General features: G+C 37.3%; 4 protein-coding genes across 6 annotated transcripts; all 4 read right to left on the reverse strand.

Moving 5' to 3' along the window:
* Positions 1 to 188: 188 nt before the first annotated feature.
* LOC103944096 (dihydroorotate dehydrogenase (quinone), mitochondrial) lies at positions 189 to 5,193 on the reverse strand. Its single transcript, XM_048590947.1, has 12 exons — positions 5,035 to 5,193; positions 4,788 to 4,925; positions 4,513 to 4,595; positions 3,467 to 3,790; positions 3,016 to 3,268; positions 2,105 to 2,185; positions 1,900 to 2,007; positions 1,789 to 1,818; positions 1,383 to 1,520; positions 815 to 852; positions 622 to 721; positions 189 to 512 (listed from the first exon to the last, which is right to left on the reverse strand). The coding sequence occupies exons 2-12, from the start codon at positions 4,920 to 4,922 to the stop codon at positions 438 to 440; spliced, it is 1,365 nt and encodes a 454-aa protein (XP_048446904.1). The 5' UTR covers positions 4,923 to 4,925; positions 5,035 to 5,193; the 3' UTR covers positions 189 to 437.
* Positions 5,194 to 6,278: 1,085 nt separating this feature from the next.
* On the reverse strand, positions 6,279 to 8,185 carry LOC103944098 (olee1-like protein). Its single transcript, XM_009354501.3, has 2 exons — positions 7,002 to 8,185; positions 6,279 to 6,849 (listed from the first exon to the last, which is right to left on the reverse strand). Exons 1-2 carry the CDS (start codon positions 7,156 to 7,158, stop codon positions 6,464 to 6,466), a joined length of 543 nt encoding a protein of 180 aa, XP_009352776.1. The 5' UTR covers positions 7,159 to 8,185; the 3' UTR covers positions 6,279 to 6,463.
* Positions 8,186 to 8,335: 150 nt separating this feature from the next.
* On the reverse strand, positions 8,336 to 11,127 carry LOC103944099 (14-3-3-like protein D). 2 transcript variants are annotated; one of them, XM_009354503.2, is made up of 7 exons: positions 10,958 to 11,126; positions 10,436 to 10,742; positions 10,264 to 10,351; positions 9,605 to 9,714; positions 9,338 to 9,486; positions 8,710 to 8,765; positions 8,336 to 8,576 (listed from the first exon to the last, which is right to left on the reverse strand). In XM_009354503.2, exons 1-7 carry the CDS (start codon positions 11,028 to 11,030, stop codon positions 8,574 to 8,576), a joined length of 786 nt encoding a protein of 261 aa, XP_009352778.2. In that variant the 5' UTR covers positions 11,031 to 11,126; the 3' UTR covers positions 8,336 to 8,573. The 2 variants fall into 2 exon arrangements, with proteins under 2 accessions (XP_009352778.2, XP_009352777.2); XM_009354502.2 differs by lacking the exon at positions 8,336 to 8,576 and having other exon boundaries at positions 8,704 to 8,765; positions 10,958 to 11,127.
* Positions 11,128 to 12,096: 969 nt separating this feature from the next.
* Positions 12,097 to 15,632, reverse strand: LOC103944240. 2 transcript variants are annotated; one of them, XM_048591164.1, is made up of 11 exons: positions 15,321 to 15,632; positions 14,903 to 15,058; positions 14,484 to 14,551; positions 14,127 to 14,197; positions 13,780 to 14,022; positions 13,318 to 13,481; positions 13,170 to 13,225; positions 13,010 to 13,062; positions 12,588 to 12,756; positions 12,411 to 12,508; positions 12,097 to 12,322 (listed from the first exon to the last, which is right to left on the reverse strand). In XM_048591164.1, the coding sequence occupies exons 1-11, from the start codon at positions 15,557 to 15,559 to the stop codon at positions 12,215 to 12,217; spliced, it is 1,425 nt and encodes a 474-aa protein (XP_048447121.1). In that variant the 5' UTR covers positions 15,560 to 15,632; the 3' UTR covers positions 12,097 to 12,214. The 2 variants fall into 2 exon arrangements, with proteins under 2 accessions (XP_048447121.1, XP_048447122.1); XM_048591165.1 differs by lacking the exon at positions 14,484 to 14,551 and having other exon boundaries at positions 15,321 to 15,459.
* Between the last annotated feature and the right edge of the window lie 322 nt (positions 15,633 to 15,954).

Below are 15,954 nucleotides of genomic sequence, written 5' to 3' on the forward strand. Positions count from 1 at the left end.
TACATCCATTTGGTTCAAGATTAAAATGATGGTGCTTATACGAGGTGCGCACAGAAAATAAAAGTTGGTAAAACATTCTGTAAGTCAATTAATTAAGAACATTTATCTATGCGTCCGAAGTTCTCAGTTTGAAAACCCTACCCCACCATCTCTTGTTTATAAAGCAACTTCTTATTCTTCTGTGGATGTGTCAGCACGTCTACGCCTGCAATAACTCAATAATAAAACACAATGGATTTGAATATGTACATACAAATGCCTCTTCCAAAATTTCTCAAACTTTGCGGGTCCTCTCTGACCCCCTCTCAAAAAACAAAATAAAATCGGTTCAAAACCAAAATTTACACCGTGCAGTGTAGGAATTTGCTTGCGCCACAAATGTGTGCACCGCGTATATCTTTTGTTATACTTTCGACGTTGCCATACATGGGGCAAACTCATCTGCAATCTGCACCAACTGCTTCACTGATGGACTTGTAACCATCCCTTTCTAAGCACTCGGACAATTCAGCCTAAGAGAGACAGAGAGGAAGAAAAGAAGATGACAAGAGTATTAGATGCACGTCTTTGACAATAGGCCAAAAATTAGGGTTTCCGCAGAATGAGAGCACCAGAAAATACCTTTATCTGGGGGATGAGAGCAGGTCCCCCGTAAGCAAATGCTGTATAAAGCTGAACAAGACTTGCACCGGCTCGTACTTTCTTGTAAGCATCCTCGCCACTAAATCAATGGCATGAACAAGTTCTGGTTTCAAAAAAATGAAGAATAATAGATGTCAACGAAAACAAGAGCGAAGGGCTATTCTGATCTTACCTGCTGATGCCCCCACACCCGATTAAGGGAATCTTTCCCTGAACAATATTAATATTAATGGTCACGCTCTGATACATAACATATAAATGCAACCAAAAGGGAAGAACATAGACTGTAAACAAATAGCACACATAAGATCCGAAAGAGGACTAAATGTTTCACGCCAAAGATTTCCTTCCATAGAAAGTAAATAAAAGAAAATCAGTTTGGTACCAGTTGAACTACAGTACATACAATTAGGATATGATCCAAAAAAACTGACAAGCTACTCTACATGAAATTAGGATACGATCCATCTTTAAGTCTTCTACTTTTATAATTCATTACTTTGTAATGTATGGGCATAGAAGAATTATGAATAGTCCAACTTTTCTTGTACTTAAGCTACATTAGGATGATGGATCCATACAACAATGGCATACCCGACCAAAAATTCTCCATGCATGTTCAAACATGTCAGTAATCAAACATTAAAATGTGAGCAATCTTTAAAGAACATGGTCTATATACTCTACCAGTGTAAATAATGTGAATACCAGGTTATATGAGTTACAGAGAGACAGCGTACCCTTGTCAAAATGTACATCTCCTTTATGACATTGGTAGACATATCGAAAAGTGGCTTCCCACTCAAGCCACCAGCTTCAGAAGCTAACGGGTGTTTACTAACAGATTCTGGTCTTGAAACAGTTGTATTTGATATAATCTAGAAGAAAAAGTAAATAAACATCGTAAAGAATAGAAGAAATTGCACTGAATTTAAGTATAGATCAATATACTGAGAGAGAGATATATGTTATGTGAGATCATAACCTCATCAACATATCAACATGCAGAACACCCAGCATGAATTGACTTAAGTTAATTTTCTATATTTTCTTTAGAAACGAAAGGGACTAATTAGATATTCTTATTAAGTATATAATATACTAATCTAGTATAATAGGTAAGTTTGTGACCGGAAGAAAACATACCAATCCATCCAAGCGAAGGGCAAGGGCAACCTATATCCATAAACAAAGAACCATGAGAAAACCATCTTAATGGGGGGAATAAGAAAATCAATTACGAGCATGGATGCATACTGCAGCAATATCTTCAAGGTCTTCTTTAGACAAATCTGGAGCAATTTTCACAAGCAATGGAGGAGGCCCCTCCTCACCCCATTGCATTTCATCACGAGCACCTTGAACCTTGATAGGAAGAAAGTGTTACAAGGGCTAACTTGTTCAGACGTTTTGGTTAATATATAGATAGAAAATTCATGCCTTGAGCAGTTGAGCTCCATACCTGCTTCACAAGGTCCTTTAACTGCTTTCTTCCCTGAAGCATACGTAACCCAGGGGTGTTGGGTGATGAAACATTGATCACCTGCAGACAGATAAAGCATAAGTATGGTCGAATTAATGCAACAGGAATTGAACTCAACACATATACACATAAACTAAAACTTCATTGCTTCTAGTTTGGGAATTATTACCGACAACTTAACTTCTGAGGAATAATATAAAGAGTCATGGAAGATTATGTATCATCACATGTAATTGGATGTTCAGCAATCACAAATTTCAACTGACTGTGATTTCAGCTTTACAGCTGAAGTTGAACAGCTTTTACTTTTTTGTAAAATTTAATCTGAGCCATTTCCAGATACAAGTTTGATTGTTTATATCCTATTCAAGGAAATAAAATTGGACTTCCTAAATATTGCTCCCCACCTGACCTTTAAAGCTATTATTTTTCAAAATCTCTAGTAAACAAAAAACATTGACTCGAAAATTCCTAAAAAATTTTAGGTCATTGTTGCCAGACAAGGAATACCTATAGCATAATTTGTGAGATCTGATAGAATAGCCTAAAGATGGTATGAAATTATGCAACTTTCAAATGAATCGATCAACTAAAAGACCGCAAGCAGGAAGCCTATTCAAATGCATCTCTCATTGCTTTTCTGCATGGAGAACCAACACAATAGCAACATATCTTATTAGATCTTGGCCACGAAAACAGCACACTAATATAGGCACCATGATGAAGTTGATGCATTGGTGAGTAGCAAACACAAAAGTGAATTCTTTTTAAAAGAACGAACAATTTAGATCTGGAAGACTTTTTTTCTTCTTTCATGAATAAAATTCCAATACTTAGCATAAAAACAGAACAATTACTAAACTAAAAAAAATCAGTAGAGAGAAACCTACCAAGTAATCAGCATACTGGGACAATGTATGAACCCCTTGTCTATAATCTGCAGAAGCATCTTCACTTGTCTTATTCTTCCCAAGATTCACGCCTAGTATGCCAGGGCCAGCTTTGCCTCCAGGTTTGACTTCTTCACCTGAAGAAGATGAGCTTGTAGTTTCATCCAACTTTCTCTTACCGTGCTGAGCACCCAATCGCTTTGCAACAGCTACAATTCCCTCGCTATTAAAGCCACATCGATTGATGATAGCTCTGAACACAAAATCAGGTATTTTGATAACACATAAGTTAGAAAATTAAATGTAACCAGCCCAACTTATCAGAAAGAAAACTTTCAGAAGTTAAAGAACCTACACCACCTTTAAAAGTGACTCAACACAACAAATTCGAGGAAATTCGGTCCTTATTAACATAATAAGATGAATATAAATTTATAAAATATACTCTTACACTTCCTCGCGCAATCTGAAGATTCGAGGCTTTGGATTGCCCTCTTGTGGAACAGGGGTTACAGAGCCAATCTCTACAAATCCAAAGCCTAAACCAAGCAAACCATCAACAGCTTCAGCATTCTTATCAAAGCCAGCAGCAAGACCTATAGGGTTGGAGAACTTCCTTCCCCAAACTTCTAGCCCTAAATTTGATGGATCTTGTCTCTTCTCTCTAGGTACCCAACCACGTGCTGCAGCTGAGACAGCCAATCTGTGAGCTGTCTCAGCATCCAGAAGAGCGAAGAATGGATTCACAATTTTTGTAGCAGAGAATAGCCAGCCACTTCAAAAAGTTGATATCCAAAAATTAGCATTATATGTAACTAAAATTCAAGCTCAATATTTCCCAAAAACTTAAGCCATTCAACAATGAGAAAAAATGGCAATTCAATTTCTCTCATATGGTTTCTGCTTCATGCACTGAAATAAGTACACACTAGAATAATGATAAAAAACCTTATGGCCATGCCAAGAATGATGCAGAACATAACAAAAGGGCAATTCATAATTTATATCCGATGGGTACCATCAAATTAGCAATGAGTTAAGAAATTCCAATTTCAGTCTTTTGTGCATCCACCAAGACCCATACATTATGACGAGGAGGAATACCATCTTGGCAAAAGAAAATACGAAGATAACTGAACTGAGAATTAAGTGCTGATCCTTTACGTGCCTAGTTAGACCCGTAAAGAAATAGATACAAGTATCTTGTACAGAAGCTTAAAGGCTTCACCCTTACACTCTGACCAATAAGTAATGTGCATTGCAGGATACAAAGGGTTTATTCTTTAATGCTTCAAGACGCCTATAAACTTAGCAAGAGAAACCTTGAGAGAATTCTAAATCTGTTATGACTATAATCTACTCATTCATAGAATGCTAGGTTAAGATAGTAGTCATTGTAAATAAACATAGATGCCGGAACACCATCCACTCGTAAACCAGAAGAAAGTTTAAATGCAACCAGAGCATAACTTCTACTTGAAAATTTAAATTCGATACCAGAAAGTTGCTTCATCCACAGTGCTCACATAAGCTCCGCCACCGATAACTAAGCCTAAGGTGGCTGCCGTCAACAACCTCCCCTACAGTTTAAAATAAGTACACACACCACTTCAGAAATCAAACAAAAATCGACCAATGACTAAACCGTGAGCAAGCAAAAGCGAAAAAACACCAATTTGGCGAGATGGGTTTGCAAATTTACTGGAAAAAAATAACACTTTACGTTTCTCTGCAACTATTTGCAACAAAAAGGAGAGAGAGAGAGAGCGTACTTTCTTCGAAAAATGTGGAATCTTTGGAGCAGTTTGAGCAGCAGAAGAACAATGTCTGGCACTTGCAGCAGGAGCTGCGCATGCCCTTTTGAACAAAAAGTCTCTCAGCAATTTTCTGGAAGCCCTTGCCGCCATTGCCTTCCATTGATACAATTAAAATTTTAAAAAATTGAAACTTTTTCAATAGTTTAATTTTTCGACGAACAAGAAAAATAAAGGAAAATTGAATGGTAGAAGAGGAACGTACTAGTTCGTAGTGAGTGAGCAGCCGAAGGGAAAGAGAGCTGCACGGACGGCGGGGTTGCGGCGGCAAATTGAAGGAGCGGGGCAATTGGGTAGTAAAATGGCACAGGTGGGTTTGCCTTCTTCTCTCGTATGCGGGTTATGTGATTTGGGCGGTGGGCACCCGGTTTTTTATATTAATCGGGTTAGTTTTCGGTTTATGGGTCATTCAGTGGACTACGGTCACGTCAGTATTAATTCGATATTAATTTCTCGAGAATTGTTAAGCAGATTTTTTCAAAAGTGTGATTTTTTATAAATTTTATGTTATCTGACAGTCATTTTACGATTTAAGGTTAATTTTTATATTAATATTATAAAATATTAAGCAAAAACATATGAAGTGACAGGGCCTAGTCTCACTTTTAAAAAAACTTAAATTTATAAAATATCAATTATATTGTTGAATAACTTGAATATACTCAAAAAACTGTAATGTATATTATTATTTCACTCAGATTATACCAGATGCGTTTCTTTTTAATGCTTTATTAATATATTGTAAAAGTAAGAAATATCAACATTATGGTTCATTTATATTATAACACGTGCAATAGTAACATCATATAGTTGTATTTTGAGAACACTAAAACATTTCTTTATATTATTCATTCATATTATAATACATGGATCGAGATGTTATGGTTTACACTTGACTTCTCAATTTTTTTTAGGATTTGTGACGTAATGATGAAAAGAATAATTATAGAAATGATTGTTTAGTTACTATATATTACCTTTATATTTTAGATGTATTATTCAGTTGAGTTTGAGGGAGAAATTAGAAGGGTGGTGTCATCCACACTTCTTATTTTATTTTCCACACAATCGTTTTAATTTTTAATCATTAAATAAAAAAATAAAAAAAAAATCCATGCGCAAAAATTTACCTTAGAAAAGTCTCTGGCAAATACTTATTTACTGATAACCATATTACCTTTATGTTTGATTAGCATGAGGATTGATTCTCTTTATGCATATCTGTTTTCCTATTCTTCATTTGTAATTTTAACTGACAAATTTTTTTGTTCAAATATAATAGATAACGAGTTCGAAACCAATTTATTATTCCATTTTAAGCTCGAATTTTATGACAAAATTGATGTAACTTGGGTAATATATAGATTATATGTGTAAAAAAAAGAGAGTAGTAGCTGATCACATGAGATTTGAAGAATATCGCAGGAAACCTTGAGAAAAATATTACCCTAAATTAAGTGCTACTACTGCAGATCGATAGATCGATGTATAATTTAAATTTCTCATACATATCACGTCTGGATTAGTAGGGGAAATTAATAAAAAACCCATTTATTGATTACACATGATCGAAAAATGAAGGCTGGGATATCAATTCCCTTCGGTTTTCTGCAGTACGTAAAATTATTGATGGCTTATTCAGCAGCGCCATCAGGAGCGGCATCAGGTGCGCCGTCAACAAGGTCGCCATCGGGGGTGAGTCCGAGCTCCTTGAGGACCTCAGCGCACCTAGGATCAACCTCCTTCTTCATGAAACCGAGAGGGTTCGCCATGCGATGAGGCCCGGTGATGCCATTGTGGTTCGTGAGGCTGATCCTCGCGCTGAGCTTCGCATGAAGCTCGTTGCTGATCTCGCTGCAGTCCTCCTTGGGACTCTTCACCAAGATCACCTCGCAAACCTCCTCTTCATGGTCTCCTTCCACCGGAATGGAGTAAGTTCCTAATTCCTCGGTGTCTGCCTCTTTGGTTAGAGTTACTTTTCCCCCTTCACTCTCTCTGCATTCCAGTCTCACCTTTGCACCTGCACGTACGTACCATTCCATGCATGCAATGCAATGTCAGGGAAGAGAAATAAAATTCTCATTTCGAGTATCAATCTAGTTTGTTTTATATTTAGTAACTTGTAATTATATATAGATACTGTGTCAGGTACTATAGGTTGAACATACGTACCTGTGAGGGGCTCACTGATTCTGGTAAAGAACTGCGTGCGGCAATTATCGCAATAAACAATGCCGTGCACATTGAGGGTCTCGGCGCAGTAGGCGACGCCGATGAGCGACAAGAAGCAAAGGGCAGAGACAAGAACAATACTATTAGAATTGGCCATCGTATTCGTGCTTGTTTTTTTTTCTTTCTTGCTTGGATATCAGAGGAGGACTTTATATGTGCAGATGAGAGGGGGATCGCTTTTTTATACGGAGAAGAGAAGGAATGTTTTGGGGGGATTTATTTGGTTTTCCAGTTGGCAGGTTATTTTTCTGGGGTTGTCATTTCTTACCCTGTTTACTTGTGGTTAAGGTAATTATTTTGACTCGCTCTTTGCTCCTTGAAATTCTCTCCGTCTTCAATTCTATTTTATTTTCAAAAAATATTGAAAGACCTAAGGGCATCTCAAATAGAAGATGCAAATCCCTTAAAATGAGTATTTTACATTTTTAGTGGCCGGAAAATTCTCTAATGGCGAGATGTAAAATATACATCTTGACTGAAAAATGTAACATAAAAGCCTAAATATGCATATTTTTGCTCATCACCGTATTTATTATCGTTAGATGAGTTTAAATTTCGAGACATGGGTAGTGTATATACATAAATCTCAAAAATTAAACTTATACAATGGTGACAAATATGATGGTGAGTATTACCACCACTTAAGGATGGTAAGCAAAAATGCACCCATATTTTTTACATCTTTTGGTGGTGAGTACCACGATCAAAGAGAGAAAATTAAATGGATTTCAAACTTATGTATCTACCATTGGAGTAGAACTCCCATCTATATCTCCCAAAAGTGTGAAACGAGACATAAATATAGTTTTGCATATCTCCATAGGAGATGCTCTAAATAACGGTGTTGGTGAATGCAATTAGTTACTAACCAGAGTGGAATCCGGTAGGCATTAACATTTTAAAAACATTTTACACAAATTTTCAGAAGCTTATGGTATGTCAAAAGTTTCACGAAAATAGATTTTACGATGATTTAACATATAGAATGTTTCTTAATTTTAGAAGCTATAACGCGGCAAAAATGTCACAAAAATAAGTTTTGATATATATATATATATATATATATTTTTTTTTTTTTTCTTTTTGTAGGATTTCGCACAACCGACGAAATCCGGTGAGTAATATCTCACAGTTGTGAAAAAATGTGTAGGTCATCTTTCCGAAAGAACGTTAAACCTAATTTTATGATTTATCGAGTCACATAAAACCCCCCACCAGTTAAAGGACGCAGACAGTCGAAGAAAACAAATTAAACATTCAGCAGACAAATCCCATTCTCAACAAACAGAGGATTGAAATTTGGATGTGTAGAAGAAAGCTTTTACATTAAGTCACAGTGATGAACTCGGCGTTTCGGAGTTGCAAATGCTACTAGCAGAACAACAACATTTAACTAGAATCTCACTGGCGAAAAATTAAAAACAAACACCATAAGAAAGAAGCGAGACCTTGCATCGACTTTCTCCATCCGTAAAATTACACAAGCCCTGGCCAGCCCTAGGCCGCTTCCATTCACTGCACAAAGAAAAAGGAAACTAAGGACGTTGAAGACCCAGAAACCAAATAACTATAACACAATGCTTGATAGATATGGCCGAAAAATGAAGGTACAAAATGATGGTAATTGGATGACCGAAATAAGCTATACCTCTGCATCTTCACCTCCAGGTTTAGCAGAGCCATCCCCCTTCTGTATATCGTCGCCTGTAGCAAGTATCAGATTAATATCCAATATCTCTCAGTATAATCGACCAAATTTCTAGGACACGTGAATACTATAAACCCAAGTACTCTGTATTGTTCAGAGCTAAATGTAATTCAAACAGAAAGGCGATTGAACATCTTACTAGACTCAAGCTGGTACACAAAAAGGGAAACATATTCACAATTCACATCCATGACACATAATAACACACAACGTTCACAAGACAAAACGTATGTTTTTAGATGTAACGTCTAATTGAATCATAAGAATATGAGAATCGCCTTCATAATTTATTGGAAACCAACCTGTCGAATTCACATTTTACTTGATCTTCAGTTTCCAGTGAAGAAATTGTTCAACTATTAATTTTTCTCATTGTGTTGATGATTGTAATATACTAAAAGTGGGACAAGCATCTCACAATCACAATTTCATATACTCATTTCTCAAACCATAATCCAAAAGTTAGTAATCAAGAACAAGCATCGCATGACTTGATGAAACTACACATAACAAGTCAGGAAAAATTCCACCACATAACATAACATTCTCCATAAGGCTATCTCATTACCTCCATCCTCCGGAATGTCAGAGGTCCACAATGTAAGGTTGTCCCTCAAGAGCTGCATGATCAAGGTGCTGTCTTTGTATGATTCCTCACTCAAAGTGTCCAATTCTGAGATAGCTTCATCAAAAGCTTGCTTTGCAAGGTGACATGCCCTGGAGCAAGTTACCAATACGCAACCAATAAGAATTCTTTTCTTCTAATTTTACTTTTGGCCAAAATGAAGAAAAAGAATGTGATATTGTGAATCTTGGTCACCATAAGCACGCATACCTTTCCGGAGAGTTCAAGATTTCATAATAAAAGACAGAAAAGTTCAAGGCCAAACCCAGTCTGATGGGATGTGTGGGGGGTAAATCAGTTTCTGCTTTACTAGAAGCTGCCTGCAAAATAGATAGACATAACAGACAGATGCAAAATCCAAATTATAACAGTCAGAAGTGAGATAAAGGGAGAAAAGGGACCTAGCCGCCTCATTTCAATAACAGGCTGCTTCAGAAAAAAGGGAGCAACTTCAAAGTGTGACCAAGGGCGATAAGTGTACATCTCAAATCAATGGTAATCTAACGAAAAAAATTAAGCTAATACTTAGATATAGCCAGCCACACCACTAAATCACGTAGTTCAATGCAAGAGCCAGCATCGCTACCATGTCTTGACACTAAATTTCAGCATAATGCAATGGAATGATTCCATTGGAATCATAGTGTTACTAGTCATTTTCAACACGAGATGATACCAGTTTAGTTAGCACTAACATTAACATCAGATATCAGTTTTATTTTTTGCTCGTTTGAGCAACAAATAGTTAATAAAGCTGATTTCTTTTCTCTTCGAGTCCCTCATACTTCTTAGCAAACAAACAGCGCATACGCCAAAAACTTTAATTGACTGATTAGAGTTGATAAATTAAAGACTATCTCGTATGATACCTGATAAGCTTTCATTGACTGATCAGCAACCTCTTTCCTGTCATCACCAGTCTTAAACTCCGCCAAGTAGCGATAATAATCTCCTTTCCTGCAATTACACAAAATAAACCATTCAAAAGACAAATACTTTAACCACTCCAAACACTCAATCGAAAGCATAAAAACCGCTCACATTTTGTAGAAAAACACAGTGGATTCAAAAGCAGTGCACGACGGAATGAGATGTTCATCAATAACCCTCATGATGTCGCTGCAAATGCTAGAGAGCTCGGACTCGACCTTTTTCCTGTACTCCTTGATACGGCTCACATTCTGATCGTTCCCTTTCCCCTCCTCCTTCTGCTCAATCGACGACAGAATTCTCCACGAAGCTCTGCGAGCTCCGATCACGTTCTTGTACCCGACCGAAAGCAGATTCCGCTCCTCCACAGTGAGCTCCACGTCAAGTTTCGCTACTTTCGTCATCGCCTCCACCATTTCTGCAAATAAAAGGTGCAGAAGGTAAAGTAAATGCAAGTCAAAACCCTTATTCCATGAAAAATTATGAAATTAACGCTCAGATCTCCTTTTTTTCTGGTTTCTTTGATTTTCTGAGTAGACAAACAGAGTATAAGTCTTTGGTTTCATGAATTTTGAAGCGAAAAAAATTATTAAAAAATAAAATAAGTGAGAGAGTGAAGGGATGAGATGCTACCATCGTAACGCTCAGCTTGCTCGGCGAGCTTCGCAGTGTAGACGTAGTTCTCTCTCTCTTTGGGGGAAGCCATGGCCGATCTCACTCTCTCACTACTTCCTCTCTTCCTCTCTCTAGTCTCCGTGCGCTCTGAAGGTTCCTCTCTCTCTCCTCCTTCTTTCTCTCTCTAGAATGACTGTTCTATGTAAAAGGCGTGGGACATCGTTTGGTGTGGTTGGGTGGGTGAGGACCGGTTTGGAGGGCCCCGGATTGGCCCCGCTCTCCCACTACGTATAGAAATTTTTAGACGGAACGTGGGGTACATAATTTATTTTTATAGAAATAACAGAAAATTTTATTTTTAAGTTATTAATTTTTAATTTACGTATTCTTATATAGTAAAATAAAGATATTATTTATGTACCGATCATATTAAAAAAAAAATTTATTACGTCTACGCCCGAACCGGTCCGGCTCAAAACCCCACATACAATACCCACGCGTGACTCGAAACTTTGGCTTCGTGAGAATATCAGTTGCGGCTTAGGCGGGGCGCGTGGAATAGACCTGTTCTTGATGGCGGCGGAAAACAGTTGAACGTGGAATTTAAGCTGAACGATGCACCTTTTTCCAATTTTCCATTTTTCTTTTGACGTCCTTTAAATTTGTAATTTTTCATTTTCTCTGTCTTAAATTTTTTTTTCTTTCGGAAGTAGTAATTTCTACCTAACCGTCAATCATAATTTAACACTCGTGCAGACAATTTTATTTTTTATTTAATAATTTATATTCGCATGTGTGATTTGCATACTCGTTGATTCAAAAGAATCGATGGTGTTGGTTATTTAGAAAGGCAAAATAAATAAATAAATAAATAATAATAATAATAATAATATCCAATCATGTAAATTGCAACTTGCAACTGAAGTTTCTGCGTTTAGTATGTTGCTAGTTTTCCCAACAAGTCTTTTTATATAGAGAATTTTAACGAAAAGTTTTCGGTACTGTTCAATTTAACGAAAAATCAAATTTTTACACTAAAAAATCAATCCTGATACAATTTACTTTACCTTTTATTTTATCTTTATCGTTAAAACTCAAAGTGACTTTTTTCATTAGTTTTCTTTTTATTATAAACCTCTCTTTCGCAAGATCGAAGCTAGCGAACTACATTTATCGATCACATTGCCTGCTACATGTACAAATGTGAAATGGTGAGGTTAACTTATTCTACATGTTTTCAGCTACACTGCACTTATATTACATACAGATTTGAAGCTATAAGCTGGCAGTGATGAATGAGGAGGAGGATTCCTGTTGCTTCAGGCTGTCGGCAACGTGAGCAACCACCCCGACGCCAGCATTGTGAAGCCATTCACTTTTCACCTGGATTCACAGACGGTAATCGATTTAGAAAACCAGGCAACAGAGAGAATGAAAACCTCCTCAAGAGAAAGATGAATTGATGCGGTACATGAATGTTGTTGTGGGCAAAGAAGGGCCAGAACGCCGAATGAAAGCTGACATCAACTTTTCTCCATCCTACTTGCTGCAAACCCCGTATCATTTCATCTGTTCACCGGTAAAGGTTAAGCTTCATCAGTAACCAATCCATCCTGGACTTCTGTTACCATTTATAGAGTTTTGGTACCTTCTACAATTTCGTGATATTCCAATGTCTTTTGTATGTTGGGTTCGCTTTGGGCGGCTTCCTTTGCTTTAGCTGCTTCAGGAGGAAAATGGGGACCTTCAGATGAAACTGGAGGACAGTACTCCACGTCTACAACATGCTTGTACCCGTCTAAAGACCGGCGAGGGGGCTGCCAATGAAATTCAGAAATATTCAGATTGACACATAAAACACAACGGTAAAAAAACTCATCATTTTAATAACTCCATTTACTGATCATAATTTCCTTGGCCCTGTCAACTAATCACTAATTGTCACCGTAGAAGTACCAAACAAATGCTCTGTTTTAGCTAGCAAGGAATAAAAACATTCATTTAACAAGAGTGGCTTCGCCGCGGGCCATTAAATAACTGGGTCATTTCAAGGAGAGAGTGATCTGTCACCTTAAAAATTCCGGTCTCCCTCCTAATGGACGATGTGCGCCAACCAACCATATCTGTTTGTTTTAAAGAAATTCATATACTGAAGAGAGGACTAAGGAGTTAAAAGCTAATAAATTCGTCAAGTACGGTAAGAAAAAATGGATTATATGCAGTAGGATACGATCATAAGATACATTTGCATAGATAATCCGAGATTTGAATGCCCCCATAGCAGATCTGCATAATGAAACGTATTATAAATTTAGAACCATTACACAAGTTTGGCGAAAAAGTGGGCTTGCCCAAAGTAATATAGAAGCTCTACTTACAAAAATTTCCCATCTTTGCAATCGGATGCCATTCTCAGAAGAAGTGGTGGTCTTTCAGGCTTACCATCGGTGAGAAACAATTGACTACCGGTTCGACCAACAACAATAGGAGCGATTGGTGCAGCCAGCTTTTCTAAGAAAGGTACTCCTAATAAAAATGGAAGCTGCAGAAAACGAAAATCAAAATAATTCGAATATATTTCAAGGTAAGGTTGAAGTATATCCATATACTGTATATCAGTCTGTTACAGCGATCTTAATTCATCATGCAACAGCAGAGTTGAAGACACGGTCAACAATTTACTTCGGTAATTGGTACAATTTACCATGCTCGCATTCAAAGTCTCAGTATTAGTACTATATTTACAGTAAACCTTGACCTTCTCAAGAAGTATGGCACATCGGTAGAGTCCAAACTGGTATCAATTAGTAGATATAATGAAATCAAGATGATATACAGACCTGCTTTTTCCCTCGCACCCCAAGATGTGGAGTTGCCAATGTTACAAAATTAATAGGCTCTAACCCAGCAATCTTTCCCCGTCTCAATGAGTATGCCGTTTGTGAATTTGCAGTAGTTGAACTGGCACTGTCGTTGAGTGTGTAAAGGACAGAAATTGCATATCTTGCAAATAAACCCCCTAGAGAATGGGCTAAAAATGAGATCTTCTTTAGGCTCTCTGTCTTTTGTACAAGTTGCATAACCTGTTTATCATGAATGCCAAGGTTATGCAACTATATTTCGCTATTTCCGACCAAACTTAAAGCACAAAACTTTTAAACAGTGGCTCATAAACTTCAAAACTCACTTCATCTGCTAATCGTTTCCCAGCTCCATCAATACCAGAAAAAGTTTTGGTGTACGTGTTACACGAACTTGCTGCAAATACATGAACCACGATGTTAACACTCACAGACTAACAGCCTACATCGAATTCATGCACTTCAGAAACAGGGAAATCAACTGCATTCTGATTTGTGAAGTATACTATCGTCATCAGTCACATCTTAGTGACCCCCAACCCTCATCGGTCTTCCTAGTCTGACAACTGTCAACAAACACCAAGCAACTATCTTTTGAGTGGTACTATACTACTCTGTTACTTATTGTTCTTGGAAATTCTAAAATTCACATATTTGAATTAAAGTAAATAAGATAAATTTACCATAGATTAAGAAGTTTCTTCCTAGACGCCTTTTTAACTCCGCTTCCACGTATGTCCAGTCACTCGGGCTGCATTACTAAGAATCAGTTAACTCGATATCAATTTGGTGAAATAAGTAGCCAAAGGAATGCATCAAGGAGACAAAATTTCAAAAGCAATGAACCGCTGAAAGAGCTATAGGAAGCGTCTAACATGTGGAATCCGAAAATTGTAGTAAGTAGCACGAAAATGAACTCAAAGATAACCAATGTATCTAATACAAAATTAAGCACATTACGTAACCCTCTACCTAACTTTCCTTTGTCATTGCCATTTGCTTGAAGAAAAGTAAAAAAAACTTAACTTTTCCGTAAAGGCGTAAACTTTATGGAAACAAGAAGCAATTACAATGACAAACAGAGATCAGGAGCAAGATATACCTCGCCAAGATGCCGTGAACAAGGACGAGAAGATGATCGGGTTTATTCTCCGCATTTGCAACACCCCTGGAGGATCCAAATTTCCCCTGACTAGTCATAGCTTGAGCCCTAAGGCCTTGGTTTCTCCAACTACCACATATGCCTGCAATATAATATCTACAAGAATTTGACGGACGTGGGTTAGGCCAGTTGGTCAACACGGTTCAAATTCTCTATGTTATAAACTAGATTAGTATAGAACATCGTCCTAAAAATCGAATAGGACGATTCTAATCACACTACAAATTAATTCTAATATTATCGAATGCCGTTAATTCGAGGATAATTAAGCAAATATTACACCTTTGAACGAAAAATCTCAAAATTTCCCAGGAAAATTGGTTGAGAGAGAGAGAGAGAGAGAGAGAGAATTGATTACCGGAACCGAAGCCGAACGACGAACAGGAGGAGGAGGTCCCTAAAGGTCCTTGGGTGTCGTTTCGCCGATTGCAGCTGAAACTCGGTAAGTGCCCAAAGCGCGGGTGAATCAGAGAAACGGACGCCATGTGTGTGTGTGTATATATATACAGAGAGAGAGGAGAGAGAGGGGAGGAGAGAGAGTGGGGGTCCTAATTTGTCGGTTGAATCAAAAGGGAGGGAAGTCAGCATCGACGCCATAACGTGGTTATCATTGCTGTGACAAGAGATACGGGTACGCAAACGCCCATGTCTCTTTCTTCCTCTCTGTCTCGTACGGCTCTTGATATGTTGTAGTTTTGTTTCTTGCATTTTCCTCATTGGAGTTTAATTCTATGAGTTTAATCCGTTAATTGACACAATAATATTTCTCTCACGAGAAGATATGTGTGCAAAAATAAACGAGACAATCAACTCATTAATTTATTATCATTGATTTTTTTCAATTCATTCGATTCAATGATCGAAAATTAAGAAGAATGTGTTTTGAGTAAAAGTAGGTGTGTGAATCATGCTAATCTTTCTCTAATCTTTTACGTGCAGGCGTTGGACCTCCTTGTTTACGATCATTGAAAACATCTTTATTTACACAATTC

The sequence above is a fragment of a genome, unplaced genomic scaffold (assembly GCF_019419815.1).
Source record: "Pyrus x bretschneideri cultivar Hongxiangsu unplaced genomic scaffold, Pyrus_bretschneideri_v1 Contig33, whole genome shotgun sequence".
NCBI classification, from domain to species: domain Eukaryota; kingdom Viridiplantae; phylum Streptophyta; class Magnoliopsida; order Rosales; family Rosaceae; genus Pyrus; species Pyrus x bretschneideri.

Coding starts and splice junctions, on each gene's coding strand:
- LOC103944098 (XM_009354501.3), bottom strand. CDS start 7,158: ATGGCCAATTCTAATAGTATTGTTCTTGTCTCTGCCCTTTGCTTCTTG. Junction 6,850..7,001: donor AATCAGTGAGCCCCTCACAG/GTACGTATGTTC, acceptor ACGTACGTGCAG/GTGCAAAGGTGAGACTGGAA.
- LOC103944240 (XM_048591164.1), bottom strand. CDS start 15,559: ATGGCGTCGATGCTGACTTCCCTCCCTTTTGATTCAACCGACAAATTA. Junction 14,552..14,902: donor GTTCACGGCATCTTGGCGAG/GTATATCTTGCT, acceptor TTAGTAATGCAG/CCCGAGTGACTGGACATACG. Junction 12,323..12,410: donor TTGCCCACAACAACATTCAT/GTACCGCATCAA, acceptor CTGTGAATCCAG/GTGAAAAGTGAATGGCTTCA.
- LOC103944099 (XM_009354502.2), bottom strand. CDS start 11,030: ATGGCTTCCCCCAAAGAGAGAGAGAACTACGTCTACACTGCGAAGCTC. Junction 10,743..10,957: donor GCAAGCTGAGCGTTACGATG/GTAGCATCTCAT, acceptor TTTTATTTGCAG/AAATGGTGGAGGCGATGACG. Junction 10,352..10,435: donor ACTGTGTTTTTCTACAAAAT/GTGAGCGGTTTT, acceptor GTGTAATTGCAG/GAAAGGAGATTATTATCGCT.
- LOC103944096 (XM_048590947.1), bottom strand. CDS start 4,922: ATGGCGGCAAGGGCTTCCAGAAAATTGCTGAGAGACTTTTTGTTCAAA. Junction 3,791..4,512: donor GTGGATGAAGCAACTTTCTG/GTATCGAATTTA, acceptor AACTTTTTGAAG/TGGCTGGCTATTCTCTGCTA. Junction 2,186..3,015: donor CCCAGTATGCTGATTACTTG/GTAGGTTTCTCT, acceptor ATCTGTCTGCAG/GTGATCAATGTTTCATCACC.